Source organism: Aquila chrysaetos, chromosome 22, assembly GCF_900496995.4.
Source record: "Aquila chrysaetos chrysaetos chromosome 22, bAquChr1.4, whole genome shotgun sequence".
NCBI classification, from domain to species: Eukaryota; Metazoa; Chordata; class Aves; order Accipitriformes; family Accipitridae; genus Aquila; species Aquila chrysaetos.
This window is the reverse complement of record NC_044025.1, coordinates 21,649,796-21,667,988: the sequence shown is the minus strand read 5'-3', so window position 1 is coordinate 21,667,988 and position 18,193 is coordinate 21,649,796. Positions and strand designations below refer to the sequence as shown.

The 18,193-nt window shown below is 48.4% G+C and overlaps 1 protein-coding gene across 9 annotated transcripts in view; it reads left to right on the top strand.

Annotated features, from left to right (window-relative positions):
- The first annotated feature begins 640 nt into the window (after window positions 1-640).
- PRELID2 (PRELI domain containing 2) overlaps window positions 641-18,193 on the top strand; it is a 28,399-nt gene continuing 10,846 nt past the window's right edge. For 2 of the 9 annotated variants that reach the window (XM_029998499.2, XM_041119363.1), the window contains exons 1-5: window positions 641-742; window positions 8,677-8,734; window positions 10,846-10,919; window positions 12,490-12,650; window positions 16,931-17,036. In XM_029998499.2, coding sequence (XP_029854359.1) covers window positions 668-742; window positions 8,677-8,734; window positions 10,846-10,919; window positions 12,490-12,650; window positions 16,931-17,036 — 474 coding nt within the window. In that variant the 5' untranslated portion in view covers window positions 641-667. Of the gene's footprint in view, window positions 743-801; window positions 946-1,404; window positions 1,430-1,698; window positions 1,828-2,294; window positions 4,032-8,676; window positions 8,735-8,786; window positions 9,199-9,955; window positions 10,045-10,845; window positions 10,920-12,489; window positions 12,651-16,930; window positions 17,037-18,193 lie in introns of those variants that run through there. The other 7 variants (XM_041119361.1, XM_041119360.1, XM_041119365.1 and 4 more) reach the window with 7 other exon arrangements.

Below are 18,193 nucleotides of genomic sequence, written 5' to 3'. Positions count from 1 at the left end.
GTCCGTGCGCAGCGTTGGAGCGGGGCTGGGAGCGACGGGGTCAGAGCAGCGCTGGGGGCACCGGCTCCCCCTCCACTTCAAACGCGCTCGTTTTATTTTTGGGAATACTCTGACTTGGATTACCCAGTAAATGCTCGCTTATTCGCACGAAGAAGAGGTGTGGGCCTTCCTAAAGTATCACGGCAAGGCCGCTGTCGAGGCAGTGGGCTACTTTTACCACGCCGCTGGTTTTGTTTCCACTGCAGCCAGAGGCTCTCGGCCGGCGGCACACGGCGGGGCGCGAAGGCGTGAGGCGTGACCCCGGCTGCAGCCCCCGTCCGGCCCGGCTCTGGTACCAGCCTGAGGAGGAACGAATCCGCCCGGGGCCATCGCCCAGCCCGGCCGTGAGGCGGCACCGCCGCCGCGGGAGCAGGGCTGAGGGCCGGGGGCTGCAGCCGCAGCGCTCCTTCCTCCGCACCCGCGGCGGCCCCGGGGCCCGGCCTGCCGCCGGCTGCTGGCCCGCGGAACCCCTCCAGCGGCACGGGGCCCGGCGCGGCTCGGCTCGGGGCGGCGGCCCCGCCGGCCGCACACAAGATGGTGGCGAGGCGGGGCGAGGCAGGCCCGCGGCGGGCCCGCGGGGCGGGGCGGGCGGGCAGGCAGCGGGGCCGGGGCAGGGCCGCGGGCCGCCATGGGGGTGACGGTGGAGGTGCACCGCGTGTACCGGTACCCCTTCGAGCAGGTGGTGGCCAGCTACCTCCGCAAGGTAACCGGGCCGGCCCGCGCCCTGCCGGGGCAGGAGCGCCTCACGGCGGCGGCGGGGGGGGCCCGGCCGCGGGGTTTCCCCGGAGCCGCCCAGCTTAGCCGCTCGTTCCTGCGTTAACCGCTGGCTCTGCCCCGGTTCTCCCTTCGGCGGCCTGTCTCCGGTCCTGCTTGCGCGGCGGCTGCGTGGAAAGCCGTAAATCTTGTGTCAGTGGGAGAGAAAACCGGCGTGGGTAACGCCGCGCCGGCGCGCGGAAACCCGCCTCGCTGCCGCCTTTGTCCCGTCGCCGTAGCCGGGCGCAAGCAGGGTCCCGCTCTGGGCGGGGGGGGCGGCCTGTGGGCCCGCGGGCCCCTCCCGCAGCCGAAAGCTTGGTTTTCCTCTTTATCAGAGCTGTTTTCATGCTTAGGTGACAACTTGCGTTTCCGTGCCCGAGGCGTTGGTTGCGTGCCGGTCACGTACGAGTCTCCGGAGCGGAGCGGAGCAGAGCGGTCTCCCCGCGGTGCCCGGGCTGGGTCCGGCAGCCCCGCCCGTGGCGGCTGCCCAGCGGGGACGGTGCCGGGACGGTGCCGGCCCCGGTGCGGGGAACAGGGCGGGCGGGGCCGTGGCTGCGGTGGAAAGCCGGAGGCCGTTCTTCTTGGCCAGAAGACGGCCTAACTAACCCCTGCTTGCGGAGCGTGCTGCGGGCGGAAGGTGCGAGAGGGGACGCGGGTGCGGTAAACAAAGCCACCGAGTCCTGCTTGCTGCCCCGGGGCTCTGCTCCACGGGCGGCGTGTGCCGGTGTCTGCGCCGCGGTGGACGCGGCGGGGGTACGGCACGGCACGGCTGCCCCGTGGCCCACGGGGAGCGCGCAGCCGGGACGGCAGCACCTGCCCTTCCAGGGGCTCTGCCGTGGTGGCTGGGATCTGTTGGAAGGAAAGATCGGATGGGTAGAAATGAATTCTGGTTTTCTGTCCTTGCAGGATGCTGACCCCTGCGTCGCTGCTTGGCGCAGTACGGCTTTTGGCCTAGTAGCGCAACAATCATTAGACTTTTAAGTAGGCTTTAAAGTGAAAATGTTTTGCAGCGGCAGAAGGCTGTGTTAATGGCAGGTAAACAGTGTTTCTGTGGTGCGTCTGCTCCTAGCAAAACAGCGTCCTGCTAAATTTTCCTTCTGAGCGCTGTTGTCTCTCAGACCCAAGCTCCAAGCTGCGCATCAAAACTGTCCTCTTTGTTGGTGTTTTCCTTTGAACAGTAGCACAGATACAGGGATGAATTCAAATCTTTATTACAAGCTGATGCTGGGCTTTTGCCCTCTAGCTGTGGCTGGTTTTTGTGAACACCAAGGTGAAGAATAGAACAGGCTCCATTATATTTGTTTTGACCGCGTGTGTTTAAACATTAACGGCAGAAGCAAGCAGCTGTATAGCGCAGGGCATTTCCTTGGCACAAAACCCCATGGGTTTGCGAATGTTCTCAGCAGGACAAGATGTTTAAACAAATGTTGGCTTCGGGCTAAATTCATCCTTGATGCAACCAGCTTAAAACACAAGGAAGGATTATTTTTTTTTTGTCTCAGCCAGCTGCCAGTTCTCCATCTCCTGTTAGCAGAGGTCTGTCTTTGACAAAGGCAGTGCCAAGAGGAACCTGGAGCATGTCCGCTTGAGAGAAGCCCAGCGAGCTCTGGCACCCGGGCAGCTGTGTGGCTGATGCACAGCAGAACTGGGCTGAACGCGTGGGGCCGCGTCCTGTGGCTGAACCTGCCCGGCGTTCTGCTGCGGTGAGAATGCCCCGGGCAGACCTGGCCGGTGCGGCGGCAGAGCAAAGCCCCGTGCGCTTGCTTGCAGCCAAGGCAGTCCCAACGACTCTAATTCATCAGCAGTGGCGTGACGACCTGCGGTGTGCAGCCTTGCTCCTGCTGCTGCCGTCCCAGGCGCTGGGAGGCAGAGAATGCCTCATGCTAAGTAACCTTTTATTAAAAATTGTCAGATCCTTAAAAACTGGATTGGTTTTATGGGTTAGGGTAGGAGGGGAAGACAATACGTTGCACTTCTACCGAGAAATAACAAGTTTTTCCTGTTTGCTGAAAGCCTGTAAAGACGACATTGGGCTTGCTGAAGTTACCAGGCTTCTGCACGCAATCTCGGAGCGGTCAGCTTCTCGTCTATAGCGTCCATCTCATGAGGAAATGACTGATGAGATACGTGAATCTCTAAAAGATGTAACTGACTGCCTAATTTTTTTCTGGTGTTTGATGGCTCAGTACAAAATGGAATTAGATCCCTGTAGTGGTGTCATGCCCCGTACTGAAAACCAAACTGTCATGTATGTGAAATTCTTTTACAGGGGAAAGACCGAAAATATCCTCACAAGCCGAAGTGCCAGAACTTTGAACAGTAAATACAGGCAAAGATGCTTAGTCTGGAGTCTTCTGTTTCTGTTAACCATCTACAGCTATTCTTTCTTTGCACTAGAATAGGACTGGGAAAAGATGCATTTAAGGTTTTCTTTAAAAAAACCCAAAAGGGTGGGGGGCAAAAAAGGAAACATTTTTTTTCTCTTGCCGTGCAGCAGAAATCCCAAGCTGTATCTTTGGCAAGCTTGGGCAGTCAAATTTGCTAACCATGTAGTTTAGACTGCCACACTATGGCTAACCAATGGATGTGCTCCGAAATACTCATTTGAAAACTGAACAAACTTGGAAAAGAGAAGGCAGGGCCAGCTTTTGCTGATTTTCTTGACTGCTTGGCAATTAGAGGTGAGAGGAGAAGCAGAGTTAGTGCTTTTCATTGTGAAAGATTTGAACCAGAGTAGAAATGCAAATGGGAATTGTATTCTGTAGTATACTTCCATATGACTTGAGAAGGGCAGTTGGAGGTGAATAGTGAGGCTAATTATGACAGCCAGAAGCGCAGAGCAGAAAGGTTAAAATAATCCTCATTTGTATGTGGCAGCAAAGTGCATCACATGCTTTTAACCAGGAATTTACTATGATTGAAAAAATAATTGCCATAGTTACTCAAATGCCATAGTTAAAGTTGACTTCAGGGCTCCTGCACTCATTCTTTCTGTTGCGACTCTGCAAGTTGAACCTTTGAATGTTGTTATGTCACAAAATAGGGTGGGAAGGTGCAACCAGCTGTGCTCTCAGAGGAGACCAAAGCCAAAGCAGTTGGGGTTCTTCAAGGGCATGTTTGTGCCAAGACATCTCTTGGCAAACAGAAATCCCCTATTGCCTCGACTGGGGCATTTTGTGTATCAGCTGCAATTTATGATCTCTGAGGATGGAGCAAAGAAGTCACTCGGACTGTGGAAGGTATCAGTATGGGCTTTTTTTTTTTTTTTTTTTGACCTCCCCTCCCTCTTGTGCATCTCTCGGGTTAGGTTTAAAACATTCCTGTATTCTGCAGCAGAATTGCACCCAGCTTCTCTAGAAATGTGCTCTTACCGCAGAGGTGTGTCGTCTGCTTTCATTATGTAGAATCAGTAAGAAATAGGTGGTAATCAGAGGGACAGCCTGCTACATCAGATATTGGGGTGTATGTTCTTGTATGTCGGTTCAGAAATATGCTAGAAAATATTCTGCCTTTGCCACGTGTTTCTAGAGAGAACGGCCCCTCCGTGGTCGGTGCGGGAGGGCAGGCACTGGCAGAGCACGACCTTGAGGGATGTATTGGGTGGGTCGGATGGATGGCGGTCTGCAAGGGCTGCTTTCTTTCCGCCGAGTACACCTTTCGGACAGCTGCGATGTCGGTGAGGAGGAATCCTGCTGGAAGAAGGGGCACTAACTTCGGTCATACCCGTCCGATGTGCCTGGGCTCGCGTGGCTGGTCCCCAGGCAGAGCCGCTGCCTTACTGAGGCTGTAGGAAAGCCAGGCGGGTTAGACCTTTGTGGGGTGCGGAGCCGAGGGGTGTCTTGCCCTGTGCCCAGGGCCCGAGCCTGCTAGAACGGACAGCAGTTTCTGCTGGGGTGGCTTTTAGGTTAGTGCAGGTGTTGCTTTAAAGTGAGCCCGGGAACTGTAAATCAAACATTTAGTTCAAGTATGACAAATTGTTTTGTATTTGAAATAAGCGTATCTGTGTGTGAAAGGCTTTTGTATTTACCGATCTTTATCACAGCAAGTAATCTGTGCAGTAGGTTTGCTAGACTTTTTTTTTTTTTTAATTTACGTTTATTCACAACCACCACACTTCCAAACCAATAACAAAGTGGAGGAATCTGAAAAGGTTTAGCTGATTTTGCAGCATCACTGCTTCATTTCCTTGCAGTTAGAAAAGAAAGAATCAGAATACTTATGAATTTAAATATTATTATTTTTTGCAAGTCTTTGAAGCTGTCATTTTGATTTATGTGGGCTCCATTTGATCTTGCATGTAAAACCAGCCCTTCATTGCTTTGAAATATTTCATTTTTATACAAATCATGTGTAACCTGCAGTGATTTCACTCTGCTGCTAAACACGGTGCTGCTTTTGGAGGCCTGCTATTTCCCTCAAATAACTTCTAAGAAACATCGCTGTGGTTAGGAACTGCTGTTTTTGATGAATGATCGTACACATTCCAGTTAGGAAAGGTAAGTGGGGGTCTTAATTCCCTGGATTCAGAGTAATGACTAATGCAATCAATTCTGCTTGTTGTTATTTGTAGAAAACAATCAATACATTTGCGGGAAGACTGAATGAAAGCACAGGAATTCTTTATCTAATTTTAATTGTCAGGTTTTTGCAAGTGGAGGATGGAGTGCTTCAATTCCAGTAGGTGTGAAATGAGGGGTAACCCCCTAACCGCTCGGGTACCCCCTGTGCTGGGGTGCCGGGGGGTTCCTGGGTGCAGAGCTCTCAGTGCTTCCAAACTGCTGTTTGCTGGTACCGCTTGCAGCTCCGCATCTGTAAAACAGGCTCTGACATCTTCAGAAAACACTCACGACCAGCAGTCAGGGTAGAAAAAAGTAATTTCAAAGCTGTGGATAGCTTAAAGGCAAAGTCAGCTTCGTGGCTTCTGCTGCCAGCTCTTTGTTTGGGGTCCTCTTAGTGTGGTGGAGGAGAAATGTCTTTAAAATAAGCAAATCAATCTGGAAAGAAATTTACTACAGGAACTCATTGGAACTATTTAATTTTTTTAAGAAAAGTGCGCACGCTTCATCTGGATAACTGTTTCTTTTTCCTAAAAGTATAGCATTTTGAGTTAGAGTTGCACTTCCCTGGGTGCAGTCAGAGATGCAGCTTATGTGTCGGCTGCGGTCTGGGAAGGGCTGAACGAAGACAAGGCGTGAAGATTGTCCCCAGGCGGGGCGAGGGGTGAGATTTGCTCCTGCGTCAAGTAAGCGGGCAGGCCTCGGGGTCTCCTCTGCTCACGCGTTGCCAGAATGAGGAGGGGGTCGTGCCGGTCCCCTCCCGGGAGGACCCTTCGGCAGCTCCGCACACACCAGGTTGGGGCAGTGCCCGCGGACCCGTGCTCTGCTCGGCCTCAGCGCGGGGGGGGGACAGGCAGCGCACCCCGGCATTGCCCACGCCGCTGCCCGCACAGCCGTGCCTTCGCAGCCTGCACCACAAGATGGCATTCCCTCCTCGCCAGCTGGGAGCGGGAACGGCTTGCGGGATGTCGCTTCTGCCCCCGAAGCTCTGACATTTGGGCTCCTTGGCCTGTCCCACAGGCAGGAAAGCTGCCCTTCGACGCCCCGGCCGGATTCTGGCTGCACTGCGCTCCTGGCCAGCCTGCCCGGTGCTGGTTTGCAGGCGCAGGCTGAGGGGTCGGTAGCCCGGGGCCCGTCCCGGTCTCGGCTCCCCGAGTCCTCTCTCCCGGTGCGGGGGTGCCCTTTGCGGCGCGGCCGGCGGTTGTGTTCTCCGAACCGCGCGTGGTGGGAGCTGCGGCGTCTGGGCATGACCCTGGGTCAGCAGCGCGTTCGTAGCCGCCTCTCTCGGGGCGATGCCAATGTTGGAAGTCCTTGCTCCGTCCTGCGGCCCAACACAAGGAGTTGGGCGTGAGGATGCTGGAGCCGGTGTCGCGCGTGACTTGCTGGAAGGGATGGCGGCGCCTGCCCCGTGCCCTTGCCGAGCAGGAGAGGTGACGCAGGGCAGTTTGCGTTTGCGCTCCCGGGCGAGGGGACCGCGGGGCAGGGCTGGAGCCCTTGGGCTAGTGGGAGCCCTTCAGACAGGGGTGGGATTCCTCTGCCTGTGGTGCTGGGGAGGAGGGTTCAGGGGTTGAGTTACTGCAGGGCTGAAATACCAGCCAGGCTGAGATCTCTTTGTTCTCTGCTGCTGTTAGCTTTGGCGTCCCCGGGGAATGGAAGCCTTGCAGGGAGGCTGTGGCTGGCTGGAAACACTATTTTTGTGGCTGTTAGGCTCTCCTAGCCATTACATTTGCTTGTAGACTTGTAAAGTTATTTCTTTTACTGTGCTGTGTAGGAAATTGAGTCTATTTCTGTTTAAATACTGGGGTAATAGAGCCTGCTATTTAGTGGAAGATTTATGTAAATGGCTCTTTGTTTCACACGATTGGGCCTTACAGAGTGTAAGTTACATCGATAATGTAATTATGCCACTACTGCCATTTCAAAGCAGCACGTCGTGGAGAAGCCTCCAGTTTCTGTATAGAGTAGGACTTGAAAACCCTGTGCTTTTTAAATCAACTTCTATTCCACAGCAAGAAAAAATGGTAGAGCTGGATTATAGAACAGCCTGTTCTGGTGTTGTTGACCTTTTTAGTTTAGAACCCAAGATTTCTTTTATATCGGGGTTTTGGAGCACCTATTATTGCACATCATAATTGCATTACGTAAGCAGAGTTAGCCTTAAAATGCAATTTCCCCACCTCTCCTAAAGCTTCATGCTTTGGTTAATGTCAGTCTGGTGGTCAGTATCTCTTCAGCCTGGCATTTGTATTAGCATGGAGGTTACAGTAACTTTTGTGTATTATTTGAGTTCAATAAATTACCTTGCGCTTTACAATTTAGGGTTCATTATTCAGGTGAACGTTGATTACTTTTTGCAATGGAGAGTAAGGTCCTTGTAGCCTTCTGTGTCTCATTTCTAGCCAGAGGAGGTTTGTAAGTTCCCAAATAGACTATTCATCCTTAGAAGTCCTGTTCTTACGCATACATTTCTTATATAGGATGTTGCCCTACAGGCAACCTATACAATTTTGGCAGAATGCCTTTTCAGTGGGGGTCTTGGAATAAGAATCTCTTTCTTCCAGCCTTGAAATGACTTGTCTGTACAGCCTAAGGAAAATGAGGTTACCCAGAGCAGGAACAGGCAGTAGCAATACCTTATCCTTGCTGCAGGCCAGCCCCTGAGCAGAAGAGCGTGCCCTCTCACCAGGCTGGACCCACACTGCAATCTGAAGTGACATCGCGCTGTCACACTCTTCTAGCAGCTTTTGCAGGACAGTGGAATGCTACGTACCAGAGTCTGCGTTCGGGTGACGCTGCACCGTACCTTTCCAGCTTTTTGCTTGAGGAAATAGGTTGCATGGCGGAACGTGCTTAGCGGCAGTGAGAAGGAGCTTGCTTGCTGCAGAAACTCGGGATGCCGTTGTTCTCTGCGGAGTGCAGCGCAGGGGGCTTTGGCCCGTGGAGCTGCCACGCTGCTGAAAGCTCTGCTTAGTCCTCATTTGAAAAATGTGATGTGGGTCAAGAGCTCGTGTCTTTGTTTCTGTGGTATGGAGGGTGTGTGGAAGATGTCTGTATGCTGCAGCCAAAGCTAGCATCTCCCCTTCAAGCGATTTTTCTCATAGCCGTATTGTGCGTTTTCTGTTTGTTTTCTAATCTTACTTACTAAGCTATCTTACTAAATTCTTCCTTTCTGCTAACTTGAACAGAGACTGCAGATTGTTAATAACAGGCAGCTCGTACCTGTTGAGAGAAGCTATGAAACTGCTTCTGACTCGACAGGTGACAGCTAGCAATTTTCTTTTACCCATGTGAGGAGTGGTAATCTTTACCCTATGCATTTTTCTCCCAGTATCCCAGTCCCATGGAGAAACACATCACAGCTGTAGAGACAGTGGAAGAGAAAACAGGTAAGCTGCCTGACTTTTCTTGCAGAGGTAATTAAAATTTTTCATAACCTTTAAAATTAATTCTGTAATAGTTGTATTTCAATAGAAACCGGGCACTGCAGACATGCCTGGGATTCCTGCGTGCTGGACATTGTATAAACAAGACCAAGAAAATATTACCCCCTCTCCCCACAAAGCGTGTGTTTTAACTGCATCAAGTATTTAAATTTTCAGCTTATTCCGAGGCCATTAGACACGTTATGCCTGGTTTCTCTGTAGCACGTTCTTTTGTTGTACAGTTCCTTGGTGTTTCTGTGATGGTTTCCATCCGCAGTGCTGTATGGATCAGAAGTAAGGCCCCTGGAAGGAAGCACAGTGAGCTGTGTGGATCGAGCCTCGGGCGCTCCACAGGCATTGCACTACTTGGCTTTCATGATCCCTGCCTTCGGAGGGATCACTTGCTGTTTCACTTCCCAGATGAGGAGGTAGTTCCAGGAATTGGAGTCTTGCGCGGTGGCCTTGTAGGATGCTGACAGTGAGAAAACGATCACAGATCCTCAGTCTCTCGCTTTATCATTCAGAATTCCTGAAATGCCAAAAATCAGATGTTACCATTTCCCAATCATATTGACAGGAAAATAAATCTGCTTGGGTCAGAGCACAGTTGTCAGATCAGGTCTGCTGATACCACGTGGATTTTTATTTTCCAGTTGCTGAGCTTGCAGGAAATGCTTGCAATTCGGCACTTAAAGTAATGTGTCTGCGCGGAGGATGTATTAAACAGTTATGCCACCATGTGGGAAACAAGTACCACAGGACTTTGTGTGGAAACAACTACCGTTCTTCCTGATATGGGAACTGTGATCAAATACTCATTTGGGATGAAATAAGAATTTACAGACTTTAAATTTTTAGTCCCAAATGCTTTAATCCCTAAAGTTTTAGCCCCTAAATTCTTTATCATACATTTAGAGATGTCTTCTGTCTTGCAGCTTGGGTTTAATGGTGGCTCTTAATTCCAGGCTTATGATCTCTTTCTGAGCAAGTTGTTAGTGAGGTTGTCCTGAGATTCAAGAAAGCCAAGCATTAGTGCTGCTGTTGCTGTTTTGTTCAAATGCAGTAAACCATTCTTTCCAGAGAATGCTTTTCTGCTCTGTGTTGCACGGAGGTGCTTCGTGTTATTAATATGATGTGTTTGTTAGAGTTCTGAAAACCAAACCCCATGAAGTTTTCATTTCACAGATCCCACCAAATGCAACTGTTCGAGAAGGTACTCTTTTATCCCGGAGAAGTCTTTAACCTGGGCTGCCTGCCAGTTGGCTTCTCATTCGGTAGCGTTCTGTTCTTGATCCGGGTCATTAAATATTAAAAGGCAAAGTGATTCTAAAAGCCAACCATTTTTCTGAGACACTAAATAACTGTAATTTGTTTCCTAATAGATAGTTTTGTCCTTGTCACTGGGTCCAACTCAATACAAAAATAAACGTGTGATGAGACAGGACTGTTCTGTAAATCTCATACACAGTGTGTTTGCCCAGAAAATAAGCCTGAGAATATAAAGTAGGGTGGGGGTAGAAATAACTAAAGCTTAAGTCTGCACGTTGGTCTGGCAGCTCAGTCGTCCGAGCTTTTCTCTCGCCCCAGTCATTGTCCACCCGGTGCCACCAGGAGCAGGGTTCTCCAGTGGGTCCTGCCAGACCCTGCCCGGGCTGCAGGAGGGAGTCCTGCGTGCACCCACGCAGCCTGGCACTGGCACCAGCACTGCCTGCGGTGCTTTGCTACCCAGCAGCACCACTATAAATGCCAGTAAAATGTTTGTACCACACCCTGGATAAGGGGGGTCTGGATTGCAGTGATGGATGCAGATGCCGTCCTCCTAAGGCAAAGTGCAAAATGCCCATAGCAGTCTTATTTACAGCCTTCTGTCTGGCAAAGCAGCAGAAGTACTGGGTTATACTTAAAAGAACCCCAAAACCGGCCCCTCCCCGCAATGCTCTGTTAATTTGCCAGCATTTCTGCTTGCACATTTGCTGTGCTGTGAAGTCTTCCAACTACTTTGTTTTTATTAAAAAAAAAAAAAAGGTAATATTTGCTGCTGTAACTCTTCCCTTCTGATTTTCTTTTATCATCAGATTTGTCTACGGGGATTATTTACCGGAGGAGAATTGCAATGTGCCAGAATGTGATTCCTGAAATTTTAAGAAAGGTAACTACTTAGAGAAACTTAGTCAAGTTGTAAAACCTTAATGCTTCACTGTGGTTTATCTTGTTTAAAAGGATCACATTTCCTAATGATTTCTTTTTAAATTAGAAAAGTTACTTTTAAGAGAAGTGAAAAGAAAAAAATTCTCTAGGAACTGATTTTATATTTACCTTGAACGGACAAAATTGTAGCCTTGAGCACGCTAAGATGTAACTGGTGCTGGTGGTTGTTTTACACGCACTGGTGGGCTTTTAGCTTTTGTACCTGGAAAAAGTAAAGATGTTTTAAAATGTTACCTGGGCCACAGTGAAAGTAAAGCCATTCCCCCCACCCCAATATAACAATCTTATTGCTGTCAATGCCCCCGATTGTTGTGTGATAGATGGTATTTTTATAAAAGCCCAGTCTTGTGGATCTGAGCGAGAAGGTGGCAGCTGGTAATAAACACTGGGTAGTTATTTCTAAGCTGAGCTCAGGTATTTTGGATGTCTGATCCATGGCTCGTGAACACATTGGGCTGTAATCTCTCCCAAAACCATTCTGTAAGTGAATTCAGCGGGATTTAAAATAATACTTAATGTGCCTATAGCATGTCGGAAGTTAAATATGGCATCGTAGAGTCCCTATAAAGAAGATGAGACAAGGCCGTAGAAGGCGTAAGGACCTGGGTTGTGCAATCCCTTAGTGTCTCTCTCCTGTGTCTCTTTTAGCGACAGTCCTTTCTTCCAAGTTTGTTATGGAAGGAGAATTAGCCTTAATTTATTATTTGGCTTTTTTGCAGAGTATCTTGGAGCAGATAGTCTGTATACAGAAAAGTACATTTACATTCATGCACGATTAAATAACTGTACTGTTCCACAGCCTGCATGGTTAAAAGTATGCATGTACTCTTCCTGGTGCTGACGATTCTGTATGTTTTTGCCTCTAAACATGTGTTTGTCTCTTCCAAGCCTCACCTGCCAAGGAGAACATATCATTGCCCTATACAGGCAGAATGTAAATAAACCAATGGTGAGATTTTCATCCCTTTCATCCCTTCTTTGGCCCACGCTTGCTAGATCAAGGTCACTCAGGTTGACAAGTGGGCTCTCAGAGGAGGAGACCTCCTGGGAGAAAGGAGCTGGAGCAGGACATCAGCTGCTGCGCCTGGCAGCAGGAGCCTGCAGGGGTGCAAGCCTTTCTCCTGCCCTCACGGATTAGCTGGCGGGTTTGGCTGCCTTGCATGTAACTGTTTGGAAGGGGCTTCCCTCGTCCTTTGTTGTCACAAATTAGCTGTCAGCAGCGAGACAGGAAGCATGAAGTGATGCAGGTAAGTTGGCCTGCAGTGGTCTTGGAAGTCCGGCTGGGGACTGAGCAACTTCCCTAAATCTTGGAGTGTTTGCATGGCCTTTAGTAGCTGCTGAGGAAGTTGAGTGTTCTCATTTGGGCTAATGACAGCTGATGTGCCCTCTTCCTGAATCCTCAGTCCTGTCGTCTGAGGTTAGTGATAACTTCGAAAATACTGAGAAGTGATTCTACCCCTTCTTCTATTTTTTTTTTTTTTTTTTAAAGCTATAATTCTTCTATTTCCCAGGTCAGTGTCTTAAAAGTGCCTGACATCTACTTGGAAGAGGAATCTTGGCTTAATATGCAGAAAAGAAATATGGCTATGAAAACTCATTGTCTTACGTGGACACAGTATGCGTCTCTGAGCGAGGAGTCTGTCTTCAGAGAGAGCTTGGAGAATCCAAACTGGTGAGTGCTGGCCTCTGGGTGTAGCAGTGCCCGTGTGCCGGCTCAGGGCTGCTACTGCAGGCCCATGGCCCTGAAAACAGGTTTTCTGTTGCCTTTTGAATGCTTGGAATGGGAGGGGTCTGAATAATAATTTCTTTGGTATGTCTTGAATGCATTTGAAGCAGCAGCTGTAGATGTCCTGTAGCTTTCCTCTGGCTTGTTCAGATGCGAGGTTAGGTTCTCTGGCCAGAGCACAAATAATTGCTGGAAATTAATTTTCTGTGTGCTGCTCTGCAGTCATAGAAGGCTGCCCCGCTGTTCCTGCACAGCAGGCATAGCCAGAGTGTTCATTTTGCTCTCGTGTCTACCAACAGATGCTTGGACAGCAGTTTAAAAATTATCAGCTCCCTCCTGCTTGCCAGCCATTGGCATGGAGCATACTTGTTCCCAAACAATTTTCTTTCTCCGGTGTTTGGCCTGCTGTGCCCGGAGATGTAAGCTGCTGTGGGACTTTGCCTGGGAGAACATGCACTTGTGTTTGTACAGAGTGGAGCCTCAAAATGTCTTTATGCACATTTATGGCAGGATCAGAGGGGAATTTCTAATTCCTGTAACACTGAAATGAGCAGGTATGTAATAATGTGACTGTCTTAAAAAAAGATTTATTTCCAGGTGATGTCACCCCCATTAATTCTTACTTTGTTCTGATGTCTCTTGTAATTAGTCGTTACTTTTGCTTTATGATGTTCCCTGGGAAGCGTGGCAGGGTTGTCCAGTAAGGTCCATGTGACTTCGGAAAGCTCTAAGGATGCTTAAGAAAAAAACCTACCAACTTCAGATGAAATTAAACACTTTGTGGCTTAGGCATTTTTGAAAACCCCTATGCTGGGAAGTTTCTGTTTGAGGCCATGTTCCTCTGGCTTTTTAAACTGTTTTGTTTCAAAAGTTTGCTGGGACCCTCTGTCCTTACTGAGACTTCCTCTGCATCAGAGTTGCATTGCAACAATAGATGTTGGTCCTGTTGGTGTAGAAACTCTTAACTACTGCAACTGGTCGCTCACTCACGCCCTGTTTTCAAGGCTTTTCAGTTCCAGTTTAGGAAGGACACTGTCCTCAGCGTGCTGCTTCTGCTTCTGCAGGCTTGTGCAGGGGAGTTGTCCGAGCTCGATGTCACCACTGCTCATTCTTACGTTAAAGCATGCTGTGGCATTTGGGAAGGCAGAGCTGTAGCTGGGCTGCCAGAGTGTGATTGCAGCCTCAGCAGGTTCCTTTACACAGGCTTTCAAGCCTCTGGATGTACCGTGGGTGCCGATGCAGGTTAGCAGCTGCAACATGTAGCTGCAGGAGCCTGCGGACCTCAGCCGTGCTGCCCTGGCCAGGTAGGTTCAAGGATACCTGGGTGTCTGCGCACACCACTGTCACCTCCTCAGGAGTCTTATGGAGGTAATCGGATCTAACAAATGCTGGCTGGCAAAACAGGCGTGAAATTTCAGCTGCATGTAGTATATGTACAGTGACGTTTACATTTGAATAGATGAAGGAATTATGTAAAGGGCGTAACGTTAGCAGTATACTATTGCACTGGAGAGAAATAAGAAAACACACAATGAGGAGACTCAAGTGATCCTGATTAGTGGGAAAACTGTATGTTATGCACCTAAAGAGAGAACAACATTATGAGAGTGATGGTAATCTGAGTACAGACAGAAACTTGTCTTTCTCCCCTACTAAGCACTGCTGGGCAGATTTCAATAGCAACCTCCTGAAACTCTTCAGGGCACTAAAAGCGTGAAGAGAATGAGGAAATTCTGCTCCTCAGTCAGGCACCGTGCATGTGTTGTAGCAGGCTGTTTGTTTGTTTAATCAGCTTTAACACGACATTGTTAAGGATGCTGATAAATTAAAGCAGAGTGCCACTTTGCTGGCTTGCATCTCGGATCAGCCGCCCGAGCAGGTCGACTGCCTTCGCCTCTCCCCGCACCTCCCGGGTGCGCGATGGGCTCCGCGCCGGGCGCTGCCTGCTCCCGACCCAGCAGGGAGCTGGTGGTTGGGGAGGTGGGCCCAGGCTGCTCCGCAGGCTCTCCCAGGGGTGCGTTACAGCCGCAGCCCCCGCAGCCCTGCTCTGTGCCTCTGCAAGGAGATCTCTTGCCAGTGGGGTTAGTGACAGAGCTGCTGCTCTGTCCCGGGCACGTGTGGTGGGAGGATGCTAGTGGGAATCCAGAATATTTCTAGCCCTGTCAGATGAAGTTATAACTGTCTGTGCTGACTTCAGCCCAGCTACTTTGTAGACCAATATGCTGTAGAAAATCAAACCGTGAATCCAGTCCCTGCTGGGACCGGGGCCTTAGACGTTTAGCAGAACCTCATCCATAGGACGTGGATTAGTTTACCCAGTTTGAGATTGGCAGTTACATCCTTTCTTATTTTCAGCTAGAGAACCGCAAGTCAGGGAGGGGAGGCTGCAGCCTTCCTGATGTCCCTAATGGAACTGGGGCAATTGAAATGATGCTTGCTTAGTCCCAAACAGTCAATTTAACCACAGTGTAGTTCTTCCTCTTAATGTTAGGTGGTTATTTTGTCCTAAATAAATGTGAATGCGGTGATGCCAACTGCTACATATTCTTGCAAAGTGAATTATTGTGGGTGCTTCCAAGCAGAGCATAAAAGTGTCTGAAAAGATCTAGAAGCAAACAAACATTACCATAAATAAATTATAAACCATTGAAAAAGGCATGATGGGGCATATCTGTGTATTCAGAGGCCAGAAAGCACCTATGTTATCCTCTTGGCTGAATTCCTTAATGACACTTTTTGTTTGGTTTCTATGATTTAATTGGTGTTACAGACAAGCATCTCGTCTTGATGTCTAAAGTCCAAAGAAAGCCAGTTAGTCCATGTGGGCAAGGCCTGGCCGCAGGCAGAGCCGCAGGCTTTGAAGTTGTGCACTGGCAAATTTCCATGTGTCTGGGCAGGTTATACCTGTCTTCTGCAGTGGAGAATCCCTGCGTAGCTTGAATTTTGTCTCTGGTGTCATTTGCCATCCCTCTGTGTTTTGGTTTGCCTGCTTTCCCCCTCCCCACCAGGACCATTTTCTTGCTTTTTCATTTTGTATCCCTCAATTGCCATCAGATTCCCTTTATTTCCCGGCGCTTTCCCTCATTTCATACAGCCCAAGGGAGCTGCAGGCTCTTGCAGCATGCTGGGTGCAGGGTGAGATGATGTCTGCCTGATGTGGAGAGATGCATCTGATGCATGAGCAGTGCTTGTCAGCTGGAGATGGGAATTAAAAAGATCTCCCGTACAAAAGCTCCCTCTTCTGAAGAGCCTTGCATTGGATGTAACTTTTAATTTAATTTTGAAAGCTGTGCAGGCTTTGGAAACTCTCCCTGACGCTGTCTGAACAAGAATATTGCTAGACTTCTTATACTAAAGACACTTTAATTAAACTCCCATCATGAAAACAATTAGACCAAATTTGCCGTACTTAACTAGTCAATAATTTAGTAGTTGGATCTCATTAATAGACTTCTCCCTGTGACTGTGTTGTAATGATGCGGCATTGCCAGCTGTGTGCTACGGAAATCAATCAGAGATCAATATTTTCCTTGAGCCTCCCTTTTTTGTCCCTACAATGGTGAAACTGCAAAACGAATAAATAAATCCCAACCGGAGCAGCTGAGTTCAGTGGTGGATTTTTACTGCTGGCATCCATCCTGTGGTTGGGGGGAACTGCTCACGTTCTCCAGCTCCTTCACTTGAACTCCGCGCATTTGTCTTCTTGCCGAATTGCATTGACAGAAATCATAAACGGTCGTGGCCCGCCGAGGGCATCGGTGGTGCCGGGTTCGCGTGCGTGCCGTGGGGAGAGGAGTGGGGAGTCCTCTCCTCGCGGTTACCACTGCCTCCGTCTGGCGTGGGCGGGATGACGTCCCGAGGACTCTCTAAAGTCGTACAGGCGTATTTCACTGGGTCTGCAGTTGGCGGCTGCTGTGTCCCCTCCAGACCGCTCTCTGTGTTGCTGCTCTTGAGGCTCCTCCAGTAAGTGCGTGTCTTTGCTGAAGCAGAGCCCAACTGGACTTGAGCAGCACTGACCGCGGGAGATGGTCGTTACAAACCTCTCGTTACGCTGATGTTCCTGTATCTCGCTACGTTTGCCTTTGAGATTGTCATACAAAATATGTGAATGTAAGAGATGAAAACCTTACTCGGGTATCAAACACTAACTTTCTAAGGTAGAGTTTACACTTCATGTTTACTAAGTAGACAGAAAAATAACAGGGTGTTATGTTCCTGTTTCTTAGGACAGACTTCACACAAAAAGGCAGAATATCAGTCACGGGGGCAGGTTTGCTCAACTGTGTGTTGGAAGCTTTTGCTCAATCGTTTTTAAAGCAAGGTGTGAGGAAGGTAAGTAACTTACTGCTTGAATTTCTTCCCTGAATTGTATTCTAAATTTTTTCAAATCACCAGATCATCTGGGCTCAAAATTAAATTGATGTTTTAAGTCTGGATTCTTTACATCTTTTAATTGTTGAAAAAATATTTGAACTTTTCTTTTGTCTACAGAGAATAAGCAGAACAAAAATGGATTTAGTTTTATTATGCTAATAGTTTTATTTCAAATACACTTTACAACACGGCATGTATGACTGTATCAGTTTCTGTAATTCATTCTTATTCCTGATTTCCCCCAGGCATTGAAACAGTTCTTCTTCCTAATACCTCATTGTACCAGCTAATACTGTAATAATAATTTGTGGTTCTATAGCACCTTTACACTGAAATAGTGAAAAGTAGTCAACACGAATTTATATCATGTCACACATTTTTCTCCAGTGCTGTTAGATTATTTTTTTTTTAATTTTTTTTTTTTTTTTGGCAGCTTGATGTATTTACAATAGCCACAGTCGATCTCCCTGTAGCAGTTCTGTATATTTCAATAGTTCTGTCTTTCAGTAAGAATTATGAAAGAGGATAAAAGCTATCCAGCAGAGCATCCCAAGGGAGTTAGTGTTCAAAGGCCTTTCGTTTCGGGGAGTCATGTCATATTGATAAACTAGGTTTAACAGCAACGTCTCCTGAAGCATTTACTGGGAAATGAAGTTGCGTGGAAGTCTTGTCCTCTGGAAGTTTGTGCCTTCAAGAGATTTGGGGGTTCACGTTGTACTGTGCAGACTGTTTAAAATTTACACCTGCTGAAAAAGGAGCAAGAAGGAGAAGGAAGGAATATTTAATTAAACCTTTTTAATGAGAAAGTAGAGAGGTTTTTTGTGTGGGTTTTTTTTTTTTTCTTCTTTTTTCCCCCCTCCAGTTTGTATCTTGTTTCAGATGAATGAAGGCATATGTATGTGCCTGAAAACATGACATTTTCATGGCTGGGCTCATGAATCTTGTGTACTGCAAGACTGTAATGAATCTATATTTAGCATTGTTTATAAGTTTTTAGTTATCTAATGGAGAAATTTGTTTTTCAGATGAACTTAGATGTCCACAGTTCAGATCATGCCTTACGCCATTCTTTAATTATTCACAGGGACCAAGTGGTTAATACTGTTGAAGTTTGT